Source organism: Hylobates moloch, unplaced genomic scaffold (genome assembly GCF_009828535.3).
Source record: "Hylobates moloch isolate HMO894 unplaced genomic scaffold, HMol_V3 SCAFFOLD_2, whole genome shotgun sequence".
Taxonomy (NCBI): Eukaryota; Metazoa; Chordata; class Mammalia; order Primates; family Hylobatidae; genus Hylobates; species Hylobates moloch.
Window position 1 is genome coordinate 173,998,162 of NW_026652277.1, and position 12,350 is coordinate 174,010,511.

Sequence of the window (12,350 nt, forward strand, 5' to 3'; positions counted from 1 at the left end):
AATCTCCTGATTTGAGGGTATTGCCAAATGAGTAGTAGTAAAACCAAGAAAAACTTTTAAATGATAATTTACAATAAGCACATCCCACTTGGAAAGCAGGCACAAAGGATGCTAAAAAGCTAGCTATTTACACTTCAGTTCTGGGTTTCTACTCAATAAAGCAAAAACAAACAAACAAACAAACAAACAAAACACCAGTTTGTCCTAGAACTGTTAAGTGGAGTCTAAAGAAGTCAGAGTTGGACAAGTGGTAAAGTTAGCAATGCTGACCTGGAGAAAACAACGTTTGCTACGCCTGTGGACAATTTCAACCCCCCGAGCCTTTTAGCTGAACCATTAATGTCCATGTTGCTAGTATATTCATAATGCCGCTTTGACACGCCTGCATTACTAACCCAGCTCTAACCTACTGGCCACCTGTAACTTGGAATACTAAGGGAATACTAAGGTGTACTAGGAAAACCAAGGAATACAAAGTTTGGAATACTAAGCTGGAAGTAGGGTCAACATTAAGGACTCTGCCACTAGATGGAGAAATTGTCCCAATCTAGTGCCATTGCAGTTGTGTTTTGCTTTTGAGAAAAAGCAGCGGGAAAGATATTTATAAATGCCATTTTGTTCAAAGTGCTACGGTAACCACACTTTACATTGACAAATGATAACTTTTTATCCGCTTATTTTATGTACAGTACTTTAGCTTGAATAGGCTGTACATCCCATATTCATCTTGATGACATCAGTATGTTCTAGGTTTTGTCTTTATCCACATCATCCATGAATCAATGTTGAGTAAATCTCTTAAAAATTCCTTAACATCTTTTAAATTGCTGTGGCAATTAGCATTAAGTCTATGCAAATTTCACTTCCAGTTTTGCAACTGATTAGATACAATATTAAAGTTCTTAATAGATTAAAATGCTTTTTGGGGATAAGGTCTTTACACCAGCTAAAATAAACAGTAAATACTCACAAAAGGAGGGGCTTGACTAATAACTGGACCAATCACATTTTGCATATTGCGTTTATTTTGCAGAAAATGCTTTCTGCTGATTGTCTTTGGCTACTTTGTCAAAAGAAAAATATGAAACAGTTATAGTTTAACACAAGAGATTAGCTACATATGCTTAAAATACACACATTCTAGCGGGCAGAGCAGTCAAATTTTAATTCAACTAAAACCTGCTGTCCTCAACTATGATTTTATTCTGTCCTTAACAGCTCAACTCTAACTACTTGAAAGCAACAAGGAAGATTAAGAGTGTGCTTTTTATCTCACTAAAGTAGGACCGGTGGAGTTTACAAATTCTGGTGTGCCAAAGTTGCCAATACACTGTATGAGAAATAAACCAAAAGAAGTTTCTGGACCCTGGCAAACATTTTTTCACTGTCAATCAGGTTGGGCCAACTGCATCATCTCCACAGGTGGGTTCATCTGTAAGCCACTTGGGACAGCACCGCTACTGCAGGTGTGAGCAAGGGATGCTGGGGCTCTGGGGTACAGCGCCGTGTGCTCCTCCACTGCTTTGAAAAGGAAGTTACTGAGGCTGCATTTCCTTCCTTAACCCGCGAGACTGCCACTGGGTACCTAGTAGGTCAATCCAGTCACCACTGGCTACCACGACAAAAAGTCACTGTATCTTTCGGGACCTGGGCCTTGCTGCTTCACATGGAAGGCGGCGACACAGGTGTCCATGAGGCTATGAGGCGGCCTTGAGCTGCAGCGTCGTACTGGCTGTCCACGATGTCTGTGGCCGCGGCCGCCCCTTCGTACAGTGGGGATCCCGAGGAAGAGGGCGCCGAGACCGGATGGGTGAGGGGTGCGTAGTGCGCGGGGGAGCCCCGGAAGAACTGGGCCCCCAGCCCGTTGGATGCGGCTGCTGCCTGGGAGCCCGGGGTGACAGCGCCGTTGCTCACAGACCACAGGCTGGGGTACTGACTGCAACAGAAAGACACCAGTGAGCAGGGCCTGGGCAGGGGCTGCAGGCCAGGTAAGGGCGGAAAAACACACCGGAAATCCCATTCGGAGTGACTGTAATATGACAGTTTTTTTCTATCAAACAGGTCATTTTCTCCAAATTATTAAAGGAGTCACAAGCGCATTCTGTGATGTATAGAAGTTATTGTTGTATCTATTAATAAGAAACAAAATCATCAGGAAGATGACTGGAAAGATTATTCACATGTTCAGAGCTCATGAAAGAGTGCTGTTAAGTTTCACTACGAAAGACTCAGACCAGGCCAGCCGCAGTGGGTGACGCCTGTAATCCCAGTACTTTGGGAGGCCAAGGCAGGTGGATCACCTGAGGTCAGGAGTTCAAGACCAGCCTGACCAACACGGTGAAACCCCGTCTCTACTAAATACAAAAAATTGACTGGGCATGGTGAGGCATGCCTGTAATCCCAGCTACTTGGGAGGCTGAGGCAGGAGAATCGCTTGAACCCAGGAGGCAGATGTTGCAGTGAGCTGGGATTGCACCATTGCACTCCAGTCTGGGCAACAAGAGCGAAACTCCGTCAAACAAACAAAACAGAAAAGAAAGACTCAGACCAGTAGTTTTGCACTCTCATTCAGAATAAAACTTTTCAGATATTCTCAATCAAAAGTTACTGAGGATGGGCTTAAGTACACGTTTTTATCTAGCACACCCCACCCCCACCACTGCAGTAATCTCACGATGAAGACCAGCCTTTCCTCAAACACTAAGCAGCAGACATTCCTTAGAGTAACTCCAGTACAGACACAATTCCCTGCACTTTGTCCTGTTCAGTACATAGGTGTGCTTGCCTGGTGCCCGGCAGCAAGAAAAGCACCTGGCAGTCAGACTAGGAAGCCATTCCCAGTTCCGCCTTTACCTAGCTGTGTCACATTACACTTTGCCCGAGACTACTTATAGGCTGTGTTTCTCAAGGCATAAAATGAGGAAGGTGAAAATGACTATTGAATTCTCCAGTCTAAGCACATGGAAGTGGATAGTATTCAATTATGGTAAGATTTTATTTTGGGAAAGAACCGTGTCTTTCTATAAGTGAATAATGAGACCTTCTGTGGTATCAACATACTGTTTTAAACAAGTCTCAGTTAATCAAGGCAGATTTTTACGCCATTTTACAAATGAAAGCTTCAGGTTCTAAGATGCCCAATTAGAGCCACACTGAGACCCTTGGGTGGGGCCTCTGTCAGCAGCTCGCAGTGTGCGGGTCATCTGATCGGGTGCAGGCTTCCGGGGCGAAGCTTCTGGAGGCCGTGAAAGCTTCACTTGTTTACGCATCGTTGCTCTGTTTCTAACTGCAGGCAACTGAATTCTTATTACCAAGGAACGGTTTTCTAGACAAGGATTAAGATCGCAGGCATGTTTTGGTATTCTAGAAAATGAAGTGCACTGCCTTTGAGGTCAAGATCACTGAATTCCAGGCTCGCTCTGCTGCGAGCTGGTCCAATCATTTAATATCTCTGGCCCTCCTTCCTCCCTGGAAAATGAGGGTTGACTTCTAGCTTTGGTGTTTTAGGTTTTTATATTCATCCTATGAAGAAATGTAAGACATTTACCAGCCTGCTTGATTTGTAAGCCTTTTTCCCTCTGCATAACTTGCAAGTTGGTAACAAAATAATCATCATTGTTTACCAGTTACCTAGCACATATATTAAAGACTTCCGGCCTGTAGCCATAGAAAAGCCAATAAATTCATTTCCTTAATTTACTAGCTCTTGTTGGAAAAGGTTCCGAAACGATCTCTTTAAGCTCTACCTACTGACCCCAACAACCCTGTAGGAGACAGGCCGAGGCTGGGTTTTTTTTTACTACCTTCCTTTTATATGTGAGGAAACTGAGGCTCAGAGAGGCTAAGAGACCTGTCCATCACGTGAACCAGTAAGTGGCAGAACCAGGATGGGGACCCTGGTTTCATTCAGGGATGGGATAGCGCAGCTCCCATTCCACACCTGGGTTGTAAAGGAGCCCAGTCCTTCCAGCGAACAGACTGCAAACAGGAACTCGGCAGTCATGTCACCTGCAATCCCTGGGCATAGCTGGATAATAAAGAATTCTAAATAAAGACCCAACCACCCACAGGGACCGAGGAGAATAAGGACTAAGGGCCCATAGGAATGGAAACAGCATGAGTCACAGGCAGAGCTCCCAGGATGCTTTGCACCACGTCCTGGACATACATTACCTGGAGCTGGTAGGTGGGCTGGCATTGTGGCTCACGGGGAGCATGCTGGGATGGGCAGGCATTCCAAGGCTGGACCAATTGTCATGGGATTGCAGCATGGATAAACATGCAGGTGAGTTGTCAGAATAGGCTAAGGGGGGAAGGTAAGAAAGTGCAATTATAGATGGTGTCTTCCAAGAACAACAAAGTACAGTGAAATATCACCAATAACTGAAGCTACGTAACACTGAAAACAAAATGTACATGGGATATTAACTGTAGAAAACAATCCGTTCGTCTACTTACGTGGTTATCAGGGGCAAGATTTATTGCCAAATGTATGTATTTGAAAACACACCCTGGTAAACCCAAGCTTTTTCCCTTATCATCATATCAGTAGATGCCCTGTAGACACTGAATCTTACAATCACTGGCTGGAATTACTTATCTTTAAAAATAAATATAACTTTACCCTGCCTTTTTTCCAGTGATTACTTCATAAGAATGGGCGATAGAAACCATTACTCCAGGCAAAATTAGAAATAAGATCTTCCTGCCTCGGAGTCTAGCCTCTGGTTGAACAAGTCCCAGCGACTTCCTAACCCAATAAGGTCCTTTCATTTCAAATCAGCTTTAATTGCTTAATTGTTTTATGGTGTTCTTTAGCTATTTTCCTTCTTTTGGAGCCAGACAAAATTAAGTCTAGACATATACAGTGTTATAGAGAGAATTAGGCCAGGGGATCTTTATGGTCTATCCCAGTGTTCCTAATATTGGAGCACGCATCGGAATGGCCTGGAGGGCTTTTTAAAGCACACTGGCCGGGCGCGGTGGCTGACGCCTGCAATCCCAGCACTTTAGGAGGCCGAGGCGGGCGGATCACGAGGTCAGGAGATCGAGACCATCCTGGCTAACACGGTGAAACCCCATCTCTACTAAAAATACAAAAAAATTAGCCGGGCGTGGTGGCGGGCGCCTGTAGTCCCAGTTCCTTGGGAGGCTGAGGCAGGAGAATGGCGTAAACCCGAGAGGCGGAGCTTGCAGTGAGCCCAGATCGTGCCACTGCACTGGAGCATGGGTGACAGAGCGGGACTCCGTCTCAAAAAAAAAAAAAAAGCACACATTGCTGGGCCCCACTGAGAGCTGCTGCCTGTCAGTCTGGAGTGGGGCCTGAGACCGTGCCCACTCTCGGCTGGTGCTGAGGCTCTGGCCTGGGCACCGTATTTGGAGAATCACTGGTGTAGTCAGGAATTCTTGAGCCTGGCTGCTCCATCATTGTCACTTTAGAGAGGTTCATAAAACACTCAAACCTGGGCTCTCCTTCTAAGGATCGACCACGGCTCTGTGGAGAGGCCCAGGAATCTGTCATTTTCAAAACCTGGAGCACCAGCTCTAAGGCCCGTGCAAGGATGCAAGCCTCTGATCTGGGTCTCCATGGTTGCTCCGCCAGCGGCGGCAGCGGCGTAGACATAAATCGAAGATCTTCTCTTGAGCTACTAAAAAACTGGGCTTGGGTGTGGGTTCCAGAAAACCGTCTCTTTTTTTTTAGATTCTAGACCCCTGCAGAATGCCTTTCCCAAAGTGGTCTTGCAGCCACCCACCAACCCCTGGCAGAATGAGGCTTAGGACTCACTTGGAGAATTGTTCCGATGAGCATAGGGGCTGGGGTAGGGTGAGGACCGGTGGCTCCTCAGGGCTGGGTACCTGTCACAGCCGTGCGTGGAGGGGAGGGAGAGGGCACCTCCAAACTGAGGATGAGGATTTGCAGGTGGACACAGGGTGCTGGTACCAGGAAGAAGCCACCCCCCTGCTGTGAGAAAAGAGAGTGCTGAGTAACCTGCATTAGTGCTCCCTCCATCACTCCAGAGAGCAGAGCCCAGGCCAGGGACTCTCCCTCCATCACTCCAGAGAGCAGAGCCCAGGCCAGGGACTGTCCCTCCGTCACTCCAGAGAGCAGAGCCCAGGCCAGGGACTGTCCCTCCGTCACTCCAGAGAGCAGAGCCCAGGCCAGGGACTCTCCCTCCGTCACTCCAGAGAGCAGAGCCCAGGCCAGGGACTCTCCCTCCGTCACTCCAGAGAGCAGAGCCCAGGCCAGGGACTCTCCCTCCGTCACTCCAGAGAGCAGAGCCCAGGCCAGGGACTGTCCCTCCGTCACTCCAGAGAGCAGAGCCCAGGCCAGGGACTTCCCACCTTCCCCTCAGGGGCCCCTGATGGAGGAAGCACCCTGAGTGTCCCATACTTAGGACACAGTCTGCCTCACCAGACATCTGAGGCCATCAGCCCCACACTCACTACCACAGGTAACCCAAGGCTTCCAATCCTGTGTGTACCTGAGTAAACCCAGGAGCCTGGCCTCAGGCAACCTAAGCTGTTTCCTCCTGAGAATCCTCTGGATTGCTTTGAGATCTACTATTCCCCAAGGCAGGTCAGCTTTCCTCCACTGAGCATGAATACAATGTAACCACAGGCAGAGAGCAGGTGAGAGACCCTGAGAGAGGCGGGGTGGTGCTTAGACAAGGGTGCCCTCCCCTTCTCCTCCTGCCACCCACAGAGACTTGGGAGCTGCCTTCCTAGCTGGGGGTAGACCCCTTTACTGCTCACTCTCCTGGTTTAAGCTCCCCCCATTCTCCCCAGGAGAATCAGAAAGTGCTTCCAAGACTCCCCTTCCTTCCTCTAAAACTACAATTTCTTCTCCACTCATTTTTTTCTCCTCTGAGACTGGGAGTTTCATTCTGTCACCCAGGCTGGAGTGCAGTGGTGTGACCTTGGCTCATTGCAATCTCCGCCTCTCAGGTTCAAGGGATTCTCCTGCCTCAGCCTCCCAAGTAGCTGGGATTACAGTCGCCCACCACCATGCCTGACAATTTTTGTATTTTTATTAGAGATGGGGTTTCACCATATTGGCCATGCGGGTCTCTAACTCCCTGACCTCGAATGATCCATCCAACTTGGCCTCCCAAAGTGCTGGGATTACAGGCGTGAGCCACCGCGCCCGTCCTCTTCTACACTCTTTAAGCTTTGTTGTTTTGATTGAGAAAAAGCAACCCCTAGTGGGACAACTACTGTGGCTTCCATTTCCAAACTACTAACAATTCTCCAGGCAGCACCGAAAGGAAGGGTGCAGACGTGCCCTCGCTGCCCGGCCGGCCCTGGCCAGAGCAGTGGCTTACTCTACTCAAGTGACTGCCCTTCTGGTTGCTCAATCAGCCTAGGAAATGATGAAAAATCTACAGAATAGAAAATCCCTGTGTAAGGAGGAGTGTGCCCTGTTGATTCATCCAGCCTCTTGACCAGCCAGCGCTACTGCGTTCATTGTTTAACATCTCCAAGTCCCTTCTCTGGGTGGAGAGGACGGACTAGGGTGAGACAGAGCATTTCTCCCAACAGATGCTGCTATATAATCCTCCATCCTGCACTCTGACTCCTGGAACTCCTAGAGGGAGCTAGACTTAAATCCAACTCTCTCATCCTCAGAGCCACAGGAGCTAGTGAGACATTCCTAGAACCAAAGGGCTAAGGAAAAATTTTGTTCCTAAGCATCATTGGAAAGATGGCTCTTCAACCATTAACAAAAGCCTCAAAGAGGATGTAATGAGCTAGATTCTCCTGTTGCCTAATACAGGAGAGTTCAAACACCCAGCCAGGTCTCAATGATCCACCCCAGGCATGGTAGCAGCTGCCTCAGAACAAAACAAAAGCACCCAGGAGAGTATCCACAGCCCCGATTAGAGCAGAGGTTAGATGGGCAACACAGCTTCAACATCACAGGGCCAAGAGCCTTGCACGGCAAAAAGGCAATCTTACATCCCAGGCACACCCAGAAATGCCCTTGTCTTCTCCATCTCCACTTCCCAGCTCTCAGCAAGTCTAGTCCCGATGACGCAGAATGACATGACAGAGTGCAACAAACCGTACATTGGGAGTACCCAGGTTGCTGGCTGTCTCCGGGTTCCTCCATCATCTCTTTGTGATCACTTCTATCAAAAAACAACAAAAAGTATATAGAATTTTCAAAAATAAGGAAATTCAGAAAAGAGTATGTGCAGCAATATTTCATCTTTCTGCATACTTCTTTGCCCAAGGGTATTTATAGTTAGAATTCTCTCACCTTTCCTTTGCATCAAGGAAAGCTTTTGCAAATGGATTGTACTTAATTTTAAGAGCTGTGATCTGAAAAACAAGAAATTGCATTTACTAGCATATTCCCTATTAGCCAGGGGAGTTAATTTGGCACCAAGAAATTGAGAAATGCCAGTACCACTTTTAAATATTCAAATATAATCAGATTTCTTTCCACATATAATTTTCTACTTGGAACTGAAAATAGCTGAGTAATTGTACAGAGTAGCACGCTTATGACAAATTTTCAATGTCAATGTTCTGAGTGGGATGCACAATAAATTTAACCTACTACTAACAATGTTCCGTGTGTATAAATCAGAAATGGCTAAAAACACAAGCCGGGGCTGCTTAGGAAATAGAGACCTGGAAGTTCTGGTTTTTGGTCAACGTCAACACCAACAATGTATCCAACTAATCTCCAATTTGCAGTACTTTGGGGTTGGGCTTAGGCATATTTACAGGCACCTATGCAGTAGCTTGTATCTAGTTGAGTCTTCACACTGCAGAGATTTGAGGGGTTGCCCCCCACCCTTTGGGGAAGACTTCCAAGGAAGGACATGCCCCTCTCTCACACATCTTGTTCTCAAGAAATTCTCACACCATTTAACCTGAATGCTTTTTGGATCTTTTCATTTTGAGCACTGAGAAGTTATTTCTAGTTTTAAACACTTTTATGGAGAATTCAAGGGGAAAATGTTTGAATGGGGACTTATTTTAAACAGTTCTCTCCTGTGCTTCCATTTCAAGTTCCGGAATATTATTTGAAAGGGCCAGAAGCCTTCCTCTCAGTGCGGGTTAGCGCGTCTCCCCGCTCCTCCAGAATCTCCACGGAGCAGCACACCACACCGCAGCACACCGGGAAAGCAATCCCCCTCTGTGCTTCTCACCTCCTCGTTCTGATAAGCAGTCACCGCTATGAACTGGGTCTCAGGGAAGCAGTGGCTGGTGATCATGCGCTGTGGACCCCCAACTCTCACTATGTGGATTCGAGGCTCATACTTATGCAAGGAGTTCAGCATGATCTGAGGGAGACAGATACAGGATTGGTGGCACTGAAAGGCCTGCGTTAAAACAGCAAAACGTCCATTTCTCCAGGATGCAGAAAGTCCTCTGGATCCCAAGAAAGTGTCTCTGCTGTTGAGGGAAGTGGGGTTCCCGACAGGGGAGGCTTCTCCGCGGTTTCTATGTGCTATTCCCACAGCTTGTTTGGAAAAGGGATGTGAGATGCTACACACCATTAAAAGCAATGAATGCTCATCACAAAATCCTTTCACCTGGTGGAATAAAGTACTAAGGCTTTCAGGAAGGCTATAGACATTTTTAAAAGCCTGAGCTTGTTTGCAGTTTGCCTAACCTGGGGTCTGCCAGGAACAATCCCCGACTAAAGAATGTTCTTTAGAAAAGCACGATTTTGCAAGTTTGTTCCGACTCCACGCAGTAAGTACTGTGGAGCATGTTTAAATTTAAATGCGACTTTGCCATCAAGGCTGATATCTTTTCCACCCCTAGGAGAGTTTAGGGCTAGACACGGAAGTTCCCCCAAAGCTCCAGACCTTCAAAGGGGAGTGCTCCCGCTCCCCGTTCGCCATGCGTGGATGTTATCAGCTTAGTATAAACAGCGCTAAAGGCCTTATTAGAGAAGGCTGTGGCAGTTTCTCCAGGGCGGACTTCGCCTCCCGTTCAAGCAGCGTCCCTTCCCACAACCCCCGTGCAGAAGGCGCAGCGCGGCCCCTCCTCGCTGGTCCCAGACCTGGCAGCCTCCGCACACCTACCTGGCCCCCTCCGTTGAGCTTGTTGGTGAGCTTGACTTTGCTGAAGGAGACGGGAGCCTTCATCCAGTGGGCCCCGAAGTTGGGCGAGTCCGGGTGGATGTAGACGCAGCTGGGCGCCTGCGGCTCCGGCTTGCCCCCCGGCACCCATTCCCCGTTCACGTACTTCCAGCGATGATTGTCCGCCGCCACGAAGTCCAGCAGGAAGGAGTACATGGCGTTGGGGTCCAGGCCAGACACGTTCACCTTCAGTACCGGAAACATCCTCCTGGAAAACACGGGGCGGGCGCAGGAAGACCCCGACACTGACCAGGTAGGCCGGAGGCAGAAGCTGGGCACAGAGGCCTGTTATTTCGGGGCACAGGGGAGCCCCCTGGGGAACGTCCGAGGGTGACGCCCAAGCTCCCCCTTCCCCGAGCCCCACCAGGTCCAGGAGGCCTCCTCACCATCTCCACGGCCTCGGGAGGCAGGGGAGGAGAGGACCTGGCGAAGGGTTTCAGTGCTGGAGGCCACATCCCGCGGGGACAGGCGGGGACCAGGGCGCGCCTCGCGGGTCCCGGGATGTCTCCGAGGTCGGGACCCCGGGGAGCGCGTTCCTCCTCCCCAAGCTTCCGCGGAGAAAGCCCCAGAAGAGGGGCTTGTGGAAATGCACTCGAGGGAGTTAACCAGAGCGGGAACAAACACAAAGCCCTCCTCCAGGAGAAAAAGGGTTCGACCTCCGGGAACTTGCCAGGACCCCAGGCTGCCCAGGCGCTGGAGAGCGCGGCGCGCGCGGGCTCCGGACGCGCACCCACCTGCCGTTCTTGGTCACGATCATCTCGTTGGTGAGCTCCTTGAAGCGCAGCCACAGCTCGCTCTCCTCCAGGCCCACGCGCAGTTCGCGCTCGGTGGGGTCGCCCTTCTCGCTGCCAGCCTGCAGCTCGCTCTCCACGGCGCTCAGCAGGTGGTCCACTCGGTACTGCAGGCTCTTTCCCGCGCTCTCGGTGCCGGGAGAGCTCATCCTCCCGTCCGGCTCCCCTCCCCGCCGTCCCCGAAGCCCAGACTCGCTACCTGAGATCCACCTTCCCCGCTCTTGACCGCCGCCCTTCCGAGAAAAGGGGCCCCTTGGACCGAGACCTGCGACGGCTCCCGGGTCCCGGCACAGACCCGGGAGGAGGGCGCGGACCAAGACTTGGGGGGGAGGGGACGGGGGCAGAGGGGTGGGGAGAAGTTATTCCACTTGAACTCCCCAAGGCTCTACTAGTGTAGGTCTCTGGGGACCGAAATTCAGCGCCCTCCCCATAAATAGAGCCGCGGCGGCAGCGCTGGGGGGCTCGGCGGATTGGGCCGCTCACGCTTTGAAGTGCCGAGCAGCCGTCCATTGGCGGAGAGCGGCCATATCAGACCCAGCCGGGCGGGTCTGGGAGGCCGGGGGCCAACAGTGGGCTCCCGCACGCCTGTTTCATGTAAATCCTGGGCCCCAGCCCTGCGAGCCCCGGCCCAGCCCCTACACCCCCGCCCTTCCCCAAATGTTTGCACCTCCATCAAAGCGGAGGGGCAAGCCCCGGAGGAAGGTAAGCTGGACGCCCCGGCCCGCCCCAGCCCGCACTTCCGCGAGGGGCGGCCCGGCAGCCTGCTATGCTCCCTGATTCCCGCGCGCGGGGTCCTGCTCGCTTTTCTAGCGCGCCCGGATCCCGCAGCCGCGCCAGCCTGGGACGTTCGCGCGGCCTCACCTGTCCCCCCTCCACGCGCGCCTCCCTCCCCTCCCAGAGACCAGTGCATTTGGCCAGGCTTGGATGCGCCGCGCTCGTCTCGCCGCAGTAGTGCTGTTCTCGCGCCTCCGATGCCTCAACTCTCCAGTCTGGCAGTTTCCGGTGCACCTGTCCCCACACGTCCCTCGCCCACGGAGCCCCAGACGGCGTCACGAACACCCAGGATCGTGGATCAGCCCGCCCCGGCGTCGGGTGTCCCCGCGGCTCTCACCATCTGGAAAAGGAAGGTCCGCGCGCAGAGAGGGAAATGGACGGAAATAAGCAAAAGCAAAACGACCCCTTCTGGGAAGTGTCCTCCTCGCTCTCATAAAAACAGGACTTGATGCCGAGGTCTGCGCGCGCATCGAGTGTGCCAGGCGTGTGCCTGGTTTCTGCTGTGTCATTGCTTTCGCGGGAGGTGGGAGAGGGTCGGGGCTGGCGGGGTGGTCCCGGCTAGAGGGACTCGGGGCGTTTTCCCCGCCCGGCCCAGCGCCAAGCGGTGTCGGCAGCGGTTGTTTTATTACCTTTCGGTGAGAATTTCCGCGAGGAGAGCGAAGGAGAGGTGACAATGAGCAGG

General features: G+C 51.0%; 1 protein-coding gene across 2 annotated transcripts; it reads right to left on the reverse strand.

Moving 5' to 3' along the window:
- Nucleotides 1–1,007: 1,007 nt before the first annotated feature.
- TBXT (T-box transcription factor T) lies at nt 1,008–12,078 on the reverse strand. 2 transcript variants are annotated; one of them, XM_032166057.2, is made up of 9 exons: nt 11,756–12,078; nt 10,838–11,213; nt 10,047–10,311; nt 9,162–9,296; nt 8,261–8,322; nt 8,068–8,129; nt 5,786–5,959; nt 4,174–4,303; nt 1,008–1,936 (listed from the first exon to the last, which is right to left on the reverse strand). In XM_032166057.2, the coding sequence occupies exons 1-9, from the start codon at nt 11,802–11,804 to the stop codon at nt 1,663–1,665; spliced, it is 1,527 nt and encodes a 508-aa protein (XP_032021948.1). In that variant the 5' UTR covers nt 11,805–12,078; the 3' UTR covers nt 1,008–1,662. The 2 variants fall into 2 exon arrangements, with proteins under 2 accessions (XP_032021948.1, XP_032021958.1); XM_032166067.3 differs by lacking the exon at nt 11,756–12,078 and having other exon boundaries at nt 5,786–5,962; nt 10,838–11,297.
- Between the last annotated feature and the right edge of the window lie 272 nt (nt 12,079–12,350).